The sequence below is a fragment of the Mauremys mutica genome, chromosome 3 (assembly GCF_020497125.1).
Source record: "Mauremys mutica isolate MM-2020 ecotype Southern chromosome 3, ASM2049712v1, whole genome shotgun sequence".
NCBI lineage: Eukaryota > Metazoa > Chordata > Testudines > Geoemydidae > Mauremys > Mauremys mutica.
Genome location: NC_059074.1, coordinates 210,561,928 through 210,582,715, shown reverse-complemented (window position 1 = coordinate 210,582,715; position 20,788 = coordinate 210,561,928). Strand labels below are relative to the sequence as shown.

Genomic DNA, 20,788 nt, shown 5'->3' with positions numbered 1-20,788 from the left:
CAATTGCTTATAACTTGGCTAGGATGACATTTTCCATGCTGGGTGTTCATCTCAGGCTGAATATTTTTTTTTTTTTAATTACAGCCAAAAGTGCTTCAGCCATTTCCGAGATCAAGGCTAAAGGAAAATACTTAGTTTTGCCCATGTTGAAATATTCTACCTGCTCTAGCCCTTCCATGATAAATATAGTATGTGATCATTCAATTAAAGATGGTTCCATGATGCATACACACCATAGCGCCATTGGTTCTGGCATTTCCTAGCTTTTGAATCCTTGACTTGGCAACCTTCATGCGTGTATGTCTAATATACATATACAAAACTACATTACACGAACATTAAGATAGCAAAGTCCAGCACTCAGAAGTTAGGAAATGCCAGAATTAAGGTGCATCCATGGCATCTGCACAGAATTACGGCCATCTGGAATCAGATAGTGATAGTACGATTTTCTGTGTCAATGAGGCCAACTTTGCCCATCTGATTATTCTCTTCTCCCATGCCTATCTCCACACTTCCTTCTGTGCTACCCCCTCCCAACTGAGTCCACAATGCTATAGCCTGCTTCAGATCCTCTCTCAAGATCCACCTTTGTTGTGATTCATGCAAGAAGTCAGTCAACTAATGATGAGTGGTGGGCCTGATCACACTGAATCATAGAATATCAGGGTTGGAAGGGACCTCAGGAGGTATCTAGTCCAACCCCCTGCTCAAAGCAGGACCAATCCCCAGACACATTTTTACCTCAGTTCCCTAAATGGCCCCCTCAAGGATTGAACTCACAACCCTGGGTTTAGCAGGCCAATGCTCAAACCACTGAGCTATTCTCCTCCTATCACTTCAGTGGGCTTTGGGACAGGTCCTAGGGCAGGAATACAACCCCCCATCACCTGCCAAAACAACAACAAAAACCAAAATACCCCAATTCCATTATTTTGGAACCACCCCTGGTGCACATTGTCAGCCTGCGTAATTGTAATATAGCCTATAACCCTCATCCTCTCTCCTGTTGTCTGTCACGCTCAGTTGTCTTCTCTTAAGCTGACTATGCTCTTTGGGACAAGCATTGTCTATTGAGTGCTACCACAGTACTAATAAAAATATGACTAGATCCCAGAATTCAGTGAAGTTCTTGTACTAACTTTTTTCTGTGTTAGCTGTAATAACTCAGAATGCAAGATGAAGGTTCAGTGTTTCTTATCTTAACTTGTTTATGTGCTTTGCTGCTGCTTCTCTGTGTTGGTAAAACTTGATTTTCATATTCCCCATGTTTGGCTCTGTACAATCGCCTTGCTACTTAGCAGAGCCGCCCGGGGGGGTGAGGTGGCAAGTGGGGCAATTTGCCCCGGGTCCCACAGGGGCCCCCATGAGACTTTTTCGGGGCCCCTGGAGCAGGATCTTTCACTCGCTCTGGGGGTCCCAGAAAACTCTCGCGGGGCCTGGGCCTCCAGAGCTTCTTCCGCTCCGGGGCTTCAGCGGCAATTTAACAGCAGGGGGTCCTTCTGCCCCGGGACCCACTGCCGAAGACCCCAGGCCCCCAAATCCTCTAGGCGGCCCTGCTGCTTAGCCACGCTTACCTCTTGTTTTTGGCTCCACTGTTTTTTTACTATTGCAGCTATTATGCCTGTTTTGTTTTCTGTTCCCCTGCCTCCAAAAAGTTGTCAGGTGTCTTGAAGCTCTTTAAACAGGGGTCCCTCTTGGACATAACAGTAAGGTTTAAGGGATTGGTTGGATGTGGGAAATTTCTTTCCTTGGCCAACCTGATTTGACTTTGATTGTTACAATAGTACTGCATCCAGCTGTTAGATAGTTGTAAATGTTACATTTTTATGGGTCTTTTTCTGGTCCATTTCTTTCATATGTCTAATTCAGTGGAGTGGAAATAACAGGTGCTGAGGTTAGGGTAGTAGAAATGACATGTTTAATCACATAGCTCTCGCTGAACCCCTGTAAGAGTACTAAGTATGTACTGTTTACACTGTATGTTTGTTTTTAATAACACATCTACTTGTGTCTCTCAGGTTTTGCAGTGGGGAAAGCAAGTGACAGGATGACAGCTTTAAGAAAAGTATGTAATTTTAAAAGTAAATGTAAATATTTCATACCTATTATAGTTATCAAATATAGAAATGTTTGTAAGTACACCTCTACCCTGATATAACGCTGTCCTTGGGAGCCAAAAAATCTTACCACGTTATAGATGAAACCACATTATATCGAACTTGCGTTGATCCACCGGAGCGCTGCTTCACCGCATTATATCCAAATTCATGTTATATTGGGCCGCATTATATCAGGGTAGAGGTGTATCAGTGTTTAGTACACACTATTAATAGAGTTTTGCCTGGATACAAAATAAATAGTTTGTTCATTTTAGTAATACAACGGGTCTTGTATTGTACACTCTGGCTCACTTATTCATGGCCCTCCCAAATTGGATACTACTGATACACACTTTATCTCTTGCAATTGACATGTTGTATTTTGAAAAAATACATGAGCAGGGATGGCTCTGGTAACTTTATATACATTGTTCCCAGTTACTTTCATTTCAGAGTTGCAGTATCTTTGAAAGAAGGAAAAATCTTTATTAAAAATCAAATTTTTAATTTTTCTTCCAACTGCTTTTTTGTATGTGTTTTTATTTTGGTTAGGGGTTGTTTTTGTTGTTCATTTTTTTAGAACAAATACCTTTGTCTGTGGAGTTTCAGATTACAATTTAAGACTTCTAATGCTCAGTCACCCCAGTAAGCATAGGTTTTCTGTTTTTCTCAAGTGGCTTTCTCAAGTCTTCCCTAGGTTTTAAAATGACACGTTGTTTCCAGGAATCCTGCTCATATGTTGTAATGCCCAGCTCAGTTGTCATCAAACAGTAATGATAAAATAACCAAACTTTGATACCACTATTACTGAGTGAAGATAAATCTATATAGGGCTGCATCCACTTAGTTGATGCATTTTATCTGATTAGAATTGTTGAAAATTCAGTATGGCAATGAGGTGGATGAAAAGTGGCTATCATTTTCCTGAGTATAGTTTTGTTTGGATGAACAGCTGTAGATTTGAGGTACTCCAGTCAAAGTAACTAACAATTATTGTAAGAAGAAATATTGTGCTTGTTTGTTTTCTAGGCAAAGAACAGAGCAATTCACTATTTACACTATGTAGAGCGATATCAAAACCACACAAGTAAGTATGAAGGTATTTTTTTAGACTCTTCCTTTAAAAGTTTCAAACTGGTGTTAAAAACACCAACCTGCAGCCAGCTGTTACAAAAGGAAACATAATGACTAAACTTTGTCTTGCCTGAATGTATTACATTGTAATTCCACTTGTGTTATTTCATTCCTTCAGTGTGCGCTCTTAAATCTCAGCCCCAGACTGTTCTGGCTAGACTTATTGATCCCGTCAGATAGTTCCGTGCCAACTGCTGTGCAGAAAGAGTCACCATTATCTGGGTGAATATCCAGTTTACCCTTTATTTTCATTCAGTCTCAAATCAACAGTTACAGGAAGATCAACAAAGAGAAGTCGTGGCTTGGTCTCATAATATGGTTGCTCTTCCCCATGCACTAAAGTAAGAGATGTTTTTTTCCCCCAAGTTTAAAAATTGGATCCTGAATACCTAAGAGATGCCAAGACTTTCAGACTCTTTAAAACTCTTACAGCGTTTACAGCTCGTGTAGATCTGTGCGAGCTCAGTTTGACCTCTGCTGGGCTGGCACCTTGTATAAGCCACCTACTTCCTAGAGCTGACTTGCTGGCCCCGTGCCCTTCTCAGACCACTTCACTTTTCCTAAGCACCCCAGCGAGTCACAGTCTCTTCCTGCAGGCCTCTGGAAAATGTTGGCAGCTGGAGCATTAGGGCAGCAGGAGTTCAGGTCTTTGGTACCTCCAGAGTAAATCAGGTTCTCAGGAGATGAGCTCCACAGCAGGCAGAGTGTCCTCCTATATGTGTGTCGCATGCTAGCACAGTGGGCCTGATCCTGATTGGGGCTCTGGGCATTACTATGAAGAAAAATAATCTTCCTGCACACCTCCTGCCACCTTAGGGGAGAGACTGCGTCCAGCAGAGCTCCTGAGTGTGCAGGAAGGAGTCCTCGTGCTGTCCAGGCAAACAGTTGTAGATTACAGCATTGAACTATGGCCATTGCTTTGCAATAAGCAGGTTTCAGAGTCTTCTAGTGTGAAGCGATGTATGATGCTTCCTCATGTTCTGTTTTCTCTTTAAAAGACCCAAGGAATTCTAGACAGAAAACAACATTAAGAGAACGTAAATGTTGCATAGGTGAACATTCAAATAAAAATACAAAGCCAAAGCTCAGGTTGCCCACAAAACAGGCTTCGCTGTTGTTGCTTCTCAAATAATTCAATTTAATGTCATATAAAATGTTTTCTAACCTTAAATATGTATGTAGTATCTTCTAGTACTGTGTATGTTCTCTTTATACCAAACAGTCAGTGAAAAACATTACTATACAGCTCTATAGAATACCTCATTGTTACACAATGCATTATACATAAATGCTACGATTTTGTCACGTAGGTCACGGAAGTCACGGAATCCGTGACTTCCATCCCAGGGGCTGGGAGCTACAGGGTCCTGATGCCTCCCACAGCGGCAGGGAGCTGCAAGGTACCCCCGCTACCTGAGGCAGTAGGCCCCCCAGCTCCCAGCCACCATGAGCAGTGGGAGTACCCCACAGCTCCTAGCCTTTGCGAGGGATGGGGATCCCCGTAGCTCCCTGCCAGCTGCCCTTCTGCAGACCTCACTAAGGGTCTTGCTGTATAATGGAAAAGGATCAGCAATGGTGTCACACCCAGAGTTTTAGGACACGAGAGCTACTTACTAGTCTGGCACCCGACATCAGTGTTAGTTCCTTAAACCTAGTTGTGCACCATCCTGTCACAGATGGAGATGAGTAGCAGGGTTTTGGAGGGTGAATTAAATGGTCCAGTTAATAAGAATGGGAGGAGTGTCGGGTACAAAAGCATCCAGCTGAAACTCCGTTCCCCCTCTCATCCTGCCACTCTTTTTATGGTTTTCCATTCACGTTTACTTGTAAGAAATATATTTCTCTAAAATATGTTGTGTGAAAGGCCCTTGGGAGCAGGAGTAAGGACTATACATCAAGCACTGCAGAATGTCCAAAGGAAACAACATGAAAATATGGAATATTCTCTCTCTTCCAGCTGTAATAATCTTGGGTGTTTGTATCCGGTATCATTAAAAAAACATTTCAGACCGAAGTGATTTTGTTAAGTTAACCATGTCCCTTTAAGTCAATAAAATAAAGCTCTGGGGGTCCCCTTGGAGCTTATTCCGGGCCAGTGATAATTCCACAGATGTTGTCTGGGGCCATGTTACCTGCCGGCAGTTCTAGCACCCTACCGAGCAGCACAGGGCTCTTCTGTTGAGCCATCTTAGCCCAAGCACTAGAACCCTCCCTAGAGATGGTGAGTCGCTCTGGGAATGTTGGCGCTGCGTTTTAAGACCATGGCGGTGAGTCTCAGAGCCCGTGTCTGCCGACTCAGGCATGCAGGACGGCGCTAAAAACAGCAGTGTAGACCGTGCAGCTCAGGCTCTGAAACCCACCCTTCATCGCTGGGCTTCAGCACCTGAGCTCCAGCCCGAGCCAGCTGAGTTCACAGCTGTGTTCAGTGCCACAGCATGAGCCCAGCGAGCCCGAGTCTGTCGACCCAGGCTCTGATCCTCGCTGCCACAGATTTTAAAATGCAGTGCAGATGTATCCCCTGAGGTTAGGTCCTACGTGTCCAGCTAGCTCCAGCCAAGCACTAAAGGGATTTGGATTGTGTCTCAGGAATAAAGCAACCTAAGGACTTGGGACAGTGGATAACTTGCAGGGAAACCCTAGGAACAGCCAAGCTTGGGGAGAAATCTTAGGCTGAGCCTTTTTCAGGGTTTTTGTTTTGTTTTTTTGAGTGGAGTGGGAGGTGGTTTGTTTGTTACCACTAAACCTAAATCCCAGGAAGGAGGTAAGTTTGCGCCATATATAAACATTGTGCAAAGCAGGGTGGGATCATAACCTGCTTATTAACTCTCTGTATTTTGCAAGTGACTGTTGATTCTGTCTATGTAATGTTGCAGTAATATTTTCTGTTGTAAAAAGGTCATTTTGTTTTAGAATTTTATCTAGATATGCCCGTCTGCTAAAATTCCTAAGAGAGAGTAAGCTATAATTTCCTTATCAGCGTTCTGGACTCTGTATATGTTGATATTCTGTAATTTAGTTGAACTGAATAATTCTAAGAGAATTATACTGTAACAATATTATTTTTATTTTCAGTTTACCATGATATTACAACAACTTTTAAAAGAACAACCATCCGGATGAAAAAGCAAAACAAAGGTAATTAAAAACTGGCTTGGCGCTTCTAAGCATTATTTACCAGCTCATTCATGTTCCTTTGACAAAGGAAAAATGTACATACTGAAGTTAATTGTTCTTTGATATAATGCCGTCATAAAAATACAGCCATTATATTTTAACTGCTGTTGGTTGCCAATTACATACATTAAAACTACCAGTCATTGCCATGTCACTATCGTATATTTAAATCCTTGGTCTCCTCTCTTCCTGGTCCAATTTCCCTCCCACCATCCTTGCCTCTTCCTCCTCTCAATACCCAATTTGTCTCCCCCAGCTACTTCAATTTTCTCTCCCTCCACCTTCCTCAGGGTCTCCTCCATGCTACCTGGGTGTGGGAGCTGCTGGCGCTGGCTGGAGTTCAGGATCATTGTCGCTAATCATTTCCTGGCGGAAAAAGACAATTAGAGCCAGTGTAGGTGATATGCTCTCCCTGCCTTACCCACTTGGTTTGTGCTCTGGTAACATCTCATAGCAGTTGTTTGCTCCCCTGTCTCCTCCCTTAGGGGCTGCTCTCCTGAGCCACCTCCAGAACTGTTCTTTGAGATTTGGATGTGCCTCGTGCATGAGAGATTGGAGTCTTTTGAATAGGAGTGTTCATCAGGGCCACGCGTGAACCTTGCTCCTCGTGTTTCCATGCAAGGACATAAAGGGTGGAGTGGCTGCGACCCTTCCTCAGGTCCCTCTTACTGCCCGTGGCTGAGAGAGAGAACCTGGTGAGTGTGCAACCTGCTACTCTCTTCTGAGCTTCAAAACTTGTTCCTTTTTGTCACTAATTTGGTCAAGAAGCTTTGTCTTCACCCCTCTTCTTCCGCACATTGGATGTTTCCAAAACAAAGAAGCAGAAACTCTCCAGTACCCCCGTACAACAGGTTTGGGGCCTCGTGCTGGCCGCCACATCTCATGGCTGTCTCAGCCATCGGGGTTCCTGCCCATCTTGAGATGAACTCATCGCCCTCGCTGACAGGCACAGACAGTGCTTCTCCTGCCTGGGAAGGACCATATAACTGTCCTTGTCCTCAGGGACCCACACGTCCAGGGACACTCAGCTCAAGTTACACCTGCTAGAACAATCCATGTGAGTCACTTTGGACCCAGAGGAAACAGCAAGCACAAAAGCAGAGCTTAGAATGAGCATCCACCTGCATTCCCTGGAGAACACACCCTATCCTGGGATCAGGGAGGAAAAAGCAGCAAAAGGGTCATCAACAAAGCCCCAGCAGTAGGTGCAGCACCTGTGCCCATGATGGAAAGGCTGATGCCGAGAGGCCAAGCCAGACAGCGTAAAGACCATGCAGAATCATCTAGAAAAAAGGGTACAAAACACTGCTTCTCCGAAGACAAAACATCTGAGACCCTCCATCAACACTGGAATGGTTCCCAAAAAAGAGAGCCAAATTCAGCCCAGTGGCAAGGAGCTGTCTGTGGAGGAATCGGTCTCTGGAGGGGACATCCTCTGCACCAGAGTGGGGACGAGCACTGAGTCTGTGTTACTTCCTGACACCAGAATTTGCAGAGACATGCTCCTCTTCACTCTGCCGCCCTACTCCTCCTCACCAGCATCAAGTGGGAGTCCCTGTCCCCTACCCCTAAAGGGTGACCCCAAGGAGAGTACTGCGGGGCTCTAAACAAGGGCCCTTCAGCAGATAAGGTGAGATTTGCACTGGGCCAGCCACAACCTCAACCAGGCCAATACCCCACCGTATGCTTCTTTGGCCATATTGGTCTTACTGGGGACCATCGGTGCATGTGTCCTGGAGCAGATTGCCTTTTGCACATCCCGGACAAGGAGGAGACCCTGTTCTCCAGGGGCATCGTTAGCCAGGCCACCCACACAGGAGTCAGCCATTGCTCCACACAAGCAGGAGACAGCCGCAACCCCCATCTCCACCTGAGGACCCAGCCTCGTTGCCTGACAAGGCAGTGGCACCAGCCCCTACGCTGAGCACCGATGAACTCAAGGCATTCCAAAATCTCCTGTCCCGTATTTCAGAGATCCTTGACTCTCAATGAGTGGAAGAGAGATATCAAGTGTCGTAAAGGGCTTTGAACATTTCTAGGCCCACTCAAACCCAGGATCCCCAGTGGTATCATCAGTGCAGGAGAATTCAAAGTCTGCAAAGGGCATGGCTAAGGGTAAAGACCTCTTTGGGAACAAAGCATTCTCCCCTGCCTCTCTGCCGCACCGGGTTGCAAACTACCAGGCCTTGTTTGCAAAACTTAACTTCCTCAGTTGGGTAAGGGTCACTCCCTTCCTGTCTCTGATCCCACAGGAGAACAGAGAGAAGCTAAAAGATACCATGAGTGGGCCAGATGGTCACTAAAATCGTGACCATCGTCCAACACAGCTGCGAGGTCAGTGCCCATGTCTGTCATGATGAGGCAAGATCATGGGTTCTAATGTCTAGCATATCAACGGCAGTTCAAGCCCCCCAGAGAGGATCTGCCCTTTGAAGGGATGGGGAGGTCTTTAGCAGCAGAACAGACAAAGCTCTCCATTCGCTGAAAGACTCAAGGGCTGTGCCGGTCTTAGGTGTTTAGGAATACCGACTTCCTCCTCAGAAACCACATAAACCAAGCAGAGCCAGAGGACATCACCTTACTGTTGGGGCTGACGGCCCAAATACTGACCCAGGAGAGACCCCAGTACGCCGGAGGCCACCTGTTGTCACTGTCCTCCACTGTACACCCTGTGCCCTCACAGGGGCAGTGGGGTTGATGGCAGTGCTGGCTAAGGCTGCCACCGCCTTTGGAGCTGCCTTGCCCCTTTCTTTTAACTGACTGATTCAGATGGAACTCTGAGACCCTTTGGAGAGCCATGCTCACGCATGTTGGAAGGAAAAAAACGTTGCTTACCCTACGAGAGCTGCAAGATGTAGTTGTTAGTGTAGATCCCGCAACCTGCCCACTATTCCCGCTTTGAGTCCTCAGCTAACCGGGCTTCAGTCTGCGAGGGAGCTGAAGGAGAGTCCTGCCCTCCGCCAGGAGGCACAGGCCATGTGCAGCCAGACATGCACTGCTATTCAAAAGACTCTGATATTGCGTGCACGAGATGTGTGCACACCTGCTACAGGATCCATGCTGCCTGCAGCACTTTGAAGAACCACAGTTTTATTGTAGGGTGGTAACCGTTCTTTCTAATGACTTACCTAATTCCCAGACCTAGTGTACTTATACCAACCCCTGACCATGTCTGGATGCACTTCAGCCATATGTTCTGATGTCTCACTAACATAGACTGTAACACAGATATCTTTAGGAGAGGCTTGTTTAAACTCTTAGCATTTTAACATGCAGCCATTCAGCTTATTGTTGTTTATTTTCAACATATTTAGTTTTATATTCTAAGTACCTTCTATTTTAAAAACAAACAAACATTCATTATGTCATAAGTTGGCAGTAAAGGCCAAATTTATAGTTTCCAGCATAGACCTAACTTCATCCGGAAGGACATAATTTATGAGTTGTTTATGACTGCTCTCAGAGGTGAATAAATACAGTCAGTAAAGGAAATCACGTTCACAGAGGACAGGTTTAGACTACTGCTGAGTGACTAATCAGTGCTCTAATTGTAATAGGCAGTAGGGATACAAATACAGCTATATGGTTCCCTCTTTGTTTATAACCCCAATTTCATGATAGCAATAAGTTTCCAACTAACAATGTGTTCTCAAGGGTTGTTATGTTTCCTGAGTAGTAGAAATCACTTGGGGATTGGTTCACAGTAAGCCAGAGGCTGCAGTAGTCCAGAAATACTGCCCGTAGTGTTCAGTTATTTCAATATTCACAGATTAACAATATTTTAGTAGGCTGGTACGCTGAAGCTTTGCAAGGACCGTTTGATTTTGTTGCTTTACATGTTTGTTCTGTACTGTCATCTTACAACAGTTGCTAATATACGAAGTTATTAGCATAACATGCATTCTGTTAGCATCTAAACATTAATGTGAATCCTATACTACTTTTCTAGGGTGAAAAACGCTTATTTTTTCAGTGAGACTTCTGTTAATGTGAAACTGAAATCTCAATGTGGGTTAGAATATTATTTATAAAGCAGCAGATACAGAGTCAAATCATCCCCGGCGTTTAGATTCCTACAGCTCCATTGAATTGAATGAGGCTATATGTTTATAAATAAGTAAAATTTTCCCTGTAGTGTTCCAGGCTAGTCAGTACAAAGAAATCTCACTAGCCCTTGCAATGTTTTAAAGCAAAAATATCCAAGACCAGCAGTAATGCTACTGAACTACACACTTGAGAAAACTGTTATGAACAAATGCTGTTATTAATGTAAAATATCAGTGTAAAGCTCTCATTTGGAACAATTAGATTCTCCCTATGAGAAACAAAACAAGACATTCCTTCCTTATCTCTGTCATGCTGTCTGGAGTGGCTCACAGCCATGAGTGCCTATCTCAGGGCAGACTGTCAGAAACAGGACTGACACCTCAAACTGGTGGTGTGTTGTGTAATTAGATTTCACCAAGCCAGTAACAAATGGGAACTCCTGGATCACTATAGCAGTCTTACCCTGGAGTCAGACAGTCTCCTTGGACTCTCCAGTCTGTCTTGCCACCCAGGCAAGCTGGACTTAGTGATAAATGGTCGCTTACATCAAAAATCACCCCGCACTCAGGTTGCTCCCAGTCCCAAGAGACCAGTCACTTCCCCCAGGTCAGTTGGTACCCCAGATCTCACACCAAAGACAGCGCCTGTAGACAGTCCTGTAATAAACTAGCTAAAGGTTTATTAACTAGGAAAAAGAAGTGTTCTTTACAAAGAGCAAACACATCCACACAAATGAGTTGTGATCCAAATCCTAAGATAGACAGATTTGTAATGATCTGTCAATTTGAAATGTCTTTCAGGGCAAATCCAGGGATAAACCTGGGTGACCTCTCGGTTCAATTTAGAGTCTCTGGCCCTGTAAGAGTTCAAACAGCAGAGCTGAAAAATTCTCTTGTGACCCTGTTTTATCTTTTACAGTCAGGCAGCTTACAGCGACCTAATTATGTGTGTCTACATACAATGCTGCTTCCGCCGAAGTAAGTGGCCCTCTACACCGACACTATAACTCCACTTCCACGAGCAGCATAGCACTTTCTGTCAGTGTAGCTTGGGCAACGCAGTGTCCACGTGGACACTGCTTTGCATTGGTTGTCAGCCCCAAGCTGTCTCAGATGTCCTCCTGTGTTATGCAAAGCCTAGCCTTTTCGCCATCTAACGATTCTTGGAGAAATGGTCCTCCAGTAGTTTAACCTCTGACTGACACCCTGCCCAGTAGTCTCTCCCCATTCTTCGTATATATGAGAACCCCTGACTGATCATGCTTATAGCAGGAAATGTAGATGTATGGTTTTTGTTCTGTGTACGTATGTGTGTAAGGGGGAGATGGGTACCATATTCCCATTTGTGCCCTTAAAAACCTCCCCCTAAATGTATACATCTGCCTGTGTCACACATTAAACTGTGTGGCCTGTTCTTTCCCAGTAGGATGAGATCAGGAATCCATAATAATGCTTTGTGCCTTTGGATCATTTGGCCTTCCTCCTGATCCCAGAATGGTACCTACCAGTCCTTCCATAACACTTCTCTAAAGGAATTCTAGATCCGGTTATAAAAATCAAAGCCGTATTCTGTTTATAGTAAGCAAAAATGGCATTTATTGGCAATTTACAGAGTAGAAAATATACTAGAAATAAAAACTTGATTAAGAAATGTTTTAGCATCCAGCTGATGAAAACGAGCTCTGATTTTGTGTTTCTAGGGCAGTAGAAGACAGACAAAGATTACAGAATGTTTCTCTTGTATTTGGCCTGTCCGTGTGACATTGCATCCTGGAAGGAATGTGAATATGTACAGCCAGGCAACTTCTATAGTATTCCCTTAGCTGTCAGACAGTGTCGCTTGTTGCAATACACAAGTGTTTGATTTCATTACTGCTCTAGCAACACAGTATCCATTCTTTGCTCTGACGCTTTCCCAAAAGGACATTTACTGCTCTTTGATTATTTTTAGAATACACAAGATTTCATTTTCTTTCTCATCCAGTTATAGCATTTGTTGATTTTTTTCTATACAATATGCTTTGTGTTATATCTTTGCTTTGTATTGTGTCAGCAGTTCTAATTGCACAAAACATTCATACATATTCAAGTATTCTTTGCTAGAGAAAACAATCTCCTCTTCCTGTTTTTTAACTGATTGGTCTAGGTCACACATTTCTTGAAGCATTTTCAACGCTGCATGAAATATTCATACTAGTGACTACTATGTTCTGGACAAACCCTATTTGGGATTAAATTAGAAGTATAATTCTAATTTAACATTTAAAATATAAATGTGTGTATATATAGTTAAATTGTCAGACTGTTGTTGTAAGTCAGTTTTACAAATCCCGTGTCTATGCTGGTTCTTTGGCCATATTAGCTAATGGTATCTGGGGGGGGTCTATAAATGTTTAAAGTCCTACTATTCATATGCTACCTCAACCCATGCTTAGCATTACAGAAGCTAAATCCAAAGCTGTAACAGAGTAAGTAAGCTGTCTTCCCCATTAAAACAGTCATGATTGTAACCTACAGAAATAGTCACAGTGAAGTAGGTGCATTATTTGTAAGCTAATTTCTAAGTTTAACTGCACAGGCAAAATGCCAAATAATTTGTAAAATGCAGCAATATGGCCATGAAGCACTGTAGCAGTGTCCTATGGCTATCTTTAATATAGAGGAAAAGTTACAACACTTCAAAACCTCCACTGTAATAACAATGCCATGAGGCAAGGCATATGCAGATTCATCTTCCGCTAAGGTTTCTTTTCTCCCGACTTGGTAACAGCACTCTAGCTCCTATTTCTATGTCCTGAAGCCTCTCGTTTTGCAGTATTAAAGTTGATGAGGTACTGTCAGAGAAAAACTCAGTTCTCGCTTTTCGTTTGGGTGCAGCAAAATCAAATACTTTATTCTTTCTCTAGTAATTACAATAGAGGGAGGGAGTGCCCTAGGACACAGGGTCGCCCCAGTCCCGGACAGGTCTCTCAACAGATAAACAATTACAGCAAGCATTTATACCTTTGTTACAGACAATAACTAGCAATAATACAGACAGTAATGAGCAACAACTGCATTTTGTTTATACATAAGCCACCCTGCTATCTTATTTTTCTCACTTCTAGGAGACACCAGTCTACATATTTGGTTATCAGTTGCAAGGTCGTAATAACTTTTTACACAGTTCTTTCCCTCTCGCCTCACACCATCCTCGCTTCTACAAGTCTCACGTCATTAGGGTTACAGCTGGCCTAACTCTTGCTGACTGACTGACATGCATTAAAATCCCCTTCAAATCCTTGTTAATTCTTTCCCTACTTCCACAGTACTTTATAAACTCCTTCCCCATTAATTTACAGGATTTCTCTCAATAAATGGTCACAAAAGACAAAGATTTTGAGGTTTTTAGTACAGAATTTGTAAAACTAAGCTCAGTATTGTTTTGAGTATTAGTTTTTTTCTCTTCTTAACTTCTTACTTTCCTTAGCTAAGCTACCTTCATAACTGTAATTTGTTATAACGTATATGTAACATCTAAATTCTCATAGTCTAATAGTAAATATCAGACAATCAAAAGTCTCTGGTTAAAGAGAACTTTTTATTATGGAGACAGTTAAAACCTAAATGCAAACTTTGTTTTAAAAAATTCATTTAAGTTATATTTGAGGGTGCCAGTATTTTCTTACCTTCTGATCTGTATTTGGTTAGTTACCCAGAGAATGTAACAGTTTATTCTATTAACATGTTGTACTTGAGTTTTATTAGTTAGAGCCCTGAACGTTTATTTTATTAGCAGGAATTAACTTCAAATGGCTTCCTTTTATGACGAGCTTATATCTTTGTGTGGCATGTGAAAAATGTTCAGTAGTTTGTAGACTCCTGTAAAAGCTATGCTTTTAAGTGGCTCCACTGATTAAACTATGATAACATAACGTTGAGCTCTGCGAGCCCACCCCTCCCTCACACTTACAGAGCTGCTGCTTTGCAAATGGAATACTTGTGCTCGGTTTATATTGGGAACAAATCTTGGCCCGTGGCTGATTGTCTAAATTGCAAGACTGATTTTCATCCCTTGAAAACCTGCAGAAAGCTGAGTTTTGACTAAGGTGGGAGAAGGACAAGAAGCAAAGCCATGGGAATGGAATATTGTGGGCCATTAACAAATGAAAAGGATTTATAACCTTTCGAAGACCATTCAGATGTAATTGTATCGAAAACTTGATTCTGTCTTTGAGCATAAAATCAACGCTTTCTCAAACAGTGAAAGAATAGCATCAGATGATTATAATTTGTTTTCCAATTATAGGTTAAAAGAAGAAGAATATGTTAATGTAGTAAAGCCTGCAGTATTATAATAGATTTTTCCCCCTCATTTACTCAGCAACAAGACTGTCCCGCAGAGTGGAGTAATCTATAAGAGCTGTCTTTGCAGGTTTTAAATAAAATATTTAAATCTATTGCACACAGGCTTTTAGAGATTTATAGACCTAGGTCACATGAAACAGATCTTACTGGCGAACTAGCACAACATTAAAAAAAAGAAAAAACTTTTCAGTAAAATACAGCAAGTTTCAGTAAAACATCTGCAATTAGTACTAATACATTATAATTATGCAATAGAATTAATACAAAGTTTACATCCACCCAACTACCCAGTTTGTTTTTCTTTGAATGCCTTGCCAATCTACTGGAATTCTTTGAAGGGGTCAACAAAAACCCTCTGACAAGGTCCCTCACCAAAAGTTCTTAAGCAAAGTGAGCAGTCGTGGGATATGGGGGAAAATCCTCTTCTGGATCAGTAACTGGTTAAAAGATAGGAAGAAAAGAGTAGGAATAAGTGGTCAGTTTTCATAGTGGAGCGAGTTAAATAGCGGTGTCCCCCAGGGTCTGTACTGGGACCAGTGCTGTTCTACATATTCATAAATGATCTGGAAAAGAGGTAAACAGGTGGCAAAATTTGCAGATGATACAAAACTACTCAAGATAGTTAAGTCCCAGGCTGACTGCGAAGAGCTACAAAAGGATCTCACACTGGGTGACTGGGCAACAAAATGGCAGATGAAATTTAGTGTTGATAAATGCAAAGTAATGCACATTTTAAAACATAATCCCAATTATACATGTAAAATGATGGAGTCTAAATTAGCTGTTCCCACTCAAGAAAGAGATCTTGGAGTCATTGTGGATAGTTCTCTGAAGACATCCACTCAATGTGCAGTGGCAGTCAAAAAAGCAAACAACGTTGGCAATCATTTAAAAAGGGATAGGTAATAACACGGAAAATACCATATTGCCTCTATAAATCCTTGGTACGCCCACATCTTGAATACTGTGTGCAGATGTGGTCGCCCCATCTCAAAAAAGATATATTGGAATTGGAAAAGGTTCAGAAAAGGGCAACAAAAATGATTAGGGATATGGATCAGCTTCCATATGAGGAGAGATTAGTAAAACTGGGACTCCTCAGCTTGGAAAAGAGAGGACTAAAGGGGGAAAGGATAGAGGTCTATAAAATCATGACTGGTATGGAGAAAGTAAATAAGTGTTATTTACACCTTCTCATTACACAAGAACTAGGGATCACCAAATGAAATTAATAGGCAACAGGTTTAAAACAAACAAAAGGCAGTATTTCTTCACACAACGCACAGTCAACCTGTGGAACTTCTTGCCAGAGGATGTTGTGAAGGACAAAAGTATAACAGGGTTCAAAGAACTAGATAGATTAATGAAGGATAGGTCCATCAATGGTTATTAGCCAGGATGGGGTGGGATGGCGTCACTAGCCTGTGTTTACCAGAAGCTGGGAACGCGCAACAGGGAATGGATCACTTAATGATTACCCATTCTATTCACACACAGAGACAGGATACTGGGCTAGATGGACCTTTGGTCTGACCCAGTGTGGCCGTTCTTATATTCTTATTTACATCAACATGACTATGAAGAATGTGGAGGATAATAAATCTGCAATATTTTATCCTCAAAAGAAGATTCTGAATGCTTTTGCTCTTCACAATCTAATTGCATGCCATTTTCAGGCTACCACTGACTGGTCTGCGGTATCCTAGTTTTTTAATTGAAGTTGTAATGATTTTTCTAGCTTTCACGTGTCATTTACATCTGATTTTTTCCAGGGCGTGGTCTTCATTGCCATCGAGCCATCATTACCATCTGCAAACTAATTGGCATTACAGACCTGTATGCCAAACTTTCTGGATCGAACAATCTACTTAACCTCACCAGAGCTCTCTTTAAGGGTTTAGCAAAACAGGTACATTTTACAGTCTGTACTTGCAGTCGTATTTGCGATGGTCAGAAGGTGAAATATAATCTATACTTTGTGATATAGAACAGAATAAATTCTAGGTTCCAAAAGTAACAAAGTTCAATTGAATTCTACAATTCCAGGAGAAAACAGAGTTTGAATTTCAATCTCCTCGTTCCACTCCCTCAGCAGTCATTAGTCACTTACAGCTGTCCATCAGCAACTCTTATGCATTCAAGCATAAAGTGCCTCAAGGGGAAATCTGAATTTGTGGGATTAATTTGCTTTTGTCAGTGACATTTAAAAAGTGCAAACAGATAAAGCCTTAATCCTACTTTTATTGCTGTTATTTCGTCAGTCACATTTTGGGTTGTCTCTGGTGGTGTACTGAACACAATCATTGCCTCTCCTGAGAGTGTAGCTACAGTGCCTGAGAACTAGTGGGTAGGAGGCGGTAGCCCTGACTGCTGTGGTCCAGTCCATAGCAGCTGACATTTTAAATATAGTCTGTCAAAAAAAAATACAATTCTCACATTTTCTACTTTAATCTGTTGCTAATCTAGTTAAAGAATTGCAGGTGTTTCTTACAGCTTTTTTTAAACAATACTGTTGTAGATTATCCATGGGTTGTAAGAATCTCAAGTGATTTAGGAGCATTAGCCCTATTGACTGAAGCACTTTTGGAAATACGTTCCTTAGCTAGCAGGACTGAAACGTAGCAAAATGTTTGCATGAAAGGAAAGAGAGGCCATTTGGGGTATCAATGCTTTAAGAGATGTTTGTTAAATTAGTTATTTTTGGTATGCTGAACGGGCAGCAGAAGTGTTTGCTGCTATAAGTGAATACCTATTCTGAAGAATGAGGCTTTAATGAATAATTTTTCTTGCTGGTGGGGGAAAGATTGAAAATCAAATGAACAGAATTTCTTTGAATAACAGAAGTTACCGCCTTGAAAATTGTGTGCCATGGACAGCACAGCTACTTTGTTATTATTGAAGCAACAAGATTTCTATTAAACTGCCTTGTGTCTTCATGCTAATGGCATGTGTACTTTGGCCACGGGAAGCTTACCATACGACATCTAACATCTAGTTACCTGCCCATCTGTGAGATCTACTTCCTGGGGGACATTCATTAAATTTAACTACTCTTCAGTCAGGTCTTGGCAGGGTAGGACTGTTCGGCCCTGTCACACGTTTAATAAACAGTGCTTTGGGTACGTTGCCACATTTTGTTACTGTCCCACTGCATGCCTTCATCATAGGCCAGTAGCCTTTCCAGAGCAGTACTGCTGGGAATGACCCTACAGTGCTAGCAAATCCGCAGTCCTGGGACTACTGCATCGCAGCTAGAAGCACACAACAGAATTCCCGCTGTTCCCTGGATGTTCCTTGGATATCCCCCCATTCCCTGGATGTTCTACTCACACTCATGTGTTCCAGGAATCATTTCTTTAGTTTACGTACAGCATCAGAAAAACTGACACTTTCTGTTGCTACTTATGCCATTTAAGCAGGCAAACAATGTTCAACATTAGTATGGAGGTAAATACAGAACGGAAATTATTTAGATAGATCAAATAGGCTGAACTTGTCCTGGTTCAGTTCTTTCTTGTGACATTTATAGAATCTTTTTTTTTTTTTTAACCCCTCAAACAGGAAACCCATCAAGAGCTAGCAGATAAGAAAAACCTCTACGTGGTAGAATTCCGTGAGGAGTGTGGCCCCCTGCCGATCATAGTTGCTTCACCTAATGGAGATGTCAGGAAGGAACCAGAGCCTATGGATGAGGTTCCCAATACCAAGCTGGAATGGAGCGAAGTGAGAGTAGCCCAAGGAATGAAACGTTCTTCCTGGGCAAATGTCAAAAGGGCCGTGTGGTGAAGAGCTGGCATCTGCCCATGCCAATATTCAAAGAGTTACCACCGCACAAACCCAGAGAAAGTCCAGCTCAGACGTGCACTTCAGCACCATTTTGTGTTACTGCTGCTCTTCCTTGGAGCGCAACAGTCTCGTTGGCTTTTCTGCAAACTTCTCTTGCCATCCACATTCAGCTAATGAACAATCTGAATGTAAATGGCTGATGTGCAGCCATGCTGATTTCATACACACCAGTTCTCTGCTGCTATCCCTAGACCTGGTCTCTAATCAGGAAACCCTAGTTTTTTCTTTACAGATATTTAGGAAACTATTAAAAACATTACTAAAATAAAACCCAATCAGTCTCATAATTTAATGTGCTGCATTTTTCCCCAAAGCTGCTTAAATTTCTGTATGTGCTTTCAGAGTTCAACATGTGCGAGGATAGATGTTAGTACATTGACTCTCTGCACCTCTGTGCCATGTAATCTAGTGCAGAGTGGGAGGGTGGAGATCACTGTGAAATTAAAGGGGCAGAAGTGTTGACAAGGAGGCATGTAGAATGAAGGGAGGCCGAGGGCTGGGGCAGAGTTGCTGGAGGTGAGACAGAAGATTTACTTGGGGGAAGGGGATGGGAAAGGATAACAGGAGGAAGCAGAAATGGTTTGAACAGTGCCAGAGGAAGGCGGGGGGGTGGGGAGATGGTGATAGGAGGAGGGCGGCAGAGTGAGGTGTGATGAATCAGTGGCAGGAGCTATCTGTGTCTAGGCCGGTGTTACTTGAAGCTTGTCGACCCCTCAGTCAAAGTAAATAATCATTCACAACCCCCTGACATTTACCATAAAAGAGTGACAGAGATATCAGTGCTAAGCCAGTATAATTGATTTATGTGCGTGGTTTGGGAGGTTGACAAAGAATAGTTGGACCTTGAAGGGGAAGGTTGCATGGGGAGTGGGGAATTCAGATTTTCTTTGCTTTAGATTGTAATACATTTTTCTAACGATTCCTGACACTTGCCTTTCATGGCCCACCAGTGAGAAACACATCTCTAGACCAGAGCAATGGGGCAGGCTAGCTGGGGCACAAAGATGAGCTGCAGGAGAAGTCATTTGGCAGCCAGCGAGGCAACCAGGGAGCAAGTCAGTCCTGGAACCAGCTGGGGTAACTATTAACACAGATGAGGACGTTTCACCACATGGTAAAGAGTACAAATGTCTGAGGGAGGGTGAACCTTCCTCCCAAAACACCCTGCATTCCCCTCTGCTGCTTGGGAGAGCATCCTGCTTGGCTGGCGTTAGCAATGCAGCTTGAATTGGTACAGCCCACCCCCCTGTCCACTCCCAGCCTGGCCCAAGCCTTCCTGGGTGCAGTGAGGATGGCCGCAGAGGAGCTCCAAGGTCGCCAGCAGGGGCTAACAGTCTGTAGGTCTTCAAGAGCTGGTCCCGATCTGTATTCCACACGTGGCTATGCACATGCGCCTGAGTACGGAAATTCCTGCAAGCAGTGTCTATTGGCTCCCCCATGCACAGCTGGTCTTCTGCTCCCAACCGAGAGCATAAGAGGCAGTCCAGTGCATCTCCAGTTCCTTGTTACCACCATGTGGCCTGAGTCAGAATCCTGTGTCCTCCCTTCCTTCAGCTCCTTTGTAGACCCTGTAAATACAATTGCCAATAGTTTTATCCTTCTGAGCCTGTTAACTAGTAGTTTATAGTATAGTTAGTATAGTGCATTTTTTCCCCCTTCCTGGAGATTCCCTGCCCACGTCTGGGACTATGCTCAGAGTTCTAGGCTTCAAGAATTGTCTCTTTTGCCCTCACTCCTTCCCTATCAGCAGTGAACATCAGCGTTGCCTCGACTGCCTGGATGAGACGCGTATCTCTGCAACGTGCAGTATTTGTCGCTTGTTCCTACCCAGAACTCGAGAATCTCCTGAGCTTCACCTGAGAAACTACCTGATGGAGAAGGCTGTGAGACCCTTCTTCAGTCCGAGCCGAGAAGACACACTCCCCCGCCCGCCCCCCCAGTACATCAGCCTGAACTGACAATCAGTACCCCCTAAGTTCGTGCTTAGGAGTGTAGCCTCCAACACCTAAGTCCAAAGACACTTCATCTAGGGCTTCCCATGAGAATAGAGAGCACTCTCGGCACAGATCCTCATTGAGGACTGTCCTGAAGAGACATGCTTCTTCCCGTTGAGGTCAAGTGAACCTTCGTGCACAGACC

At 43.1% G+C, this 20,788-nt stretch overlaps 1 protein-coding gene across 1 annotated transcript in view; it reads left to right on the top strand.

Annotated features, from left to right (window-relative positions):
• Positions 1 to 18,936, top strand: part of MRPS5 (mitochondrial ribosomal protein S5) — an 87,379-nt gene extending 68,443 nt beyond the window's left edge. Inside the window, exons 7-11 of the mRNA XM_045011532.1 lie at positions 2,022 to 2,068; positions 3,132 to 3,189; positions 6,309 to 6,371; positions 16,576 to 16,712; positions 18,365 to 18,936. Coding sequence (XP_044867467.1) covers positions 2,022 to 2,068; positions 3,132 to 3,189; positions 6,309 to 6,371; positions 16,576 to 16,712; positions 18,365 to 18,589 — 530 coding nt within the window. The 3' untranslated portion in view covers positions 18,590 to 18,936. The remainder of the gene's footprint in view (positions 1 to 2,021; positions 2,069 to 3,131; positions 3,190 to 6,308; positions 6,372 to 16,575; positions 16,713 to 18,364) is intronic.
• The last annotated feature ends 1,852 nt before the right edge of the window (positions 18,937 to 20,788 follow it).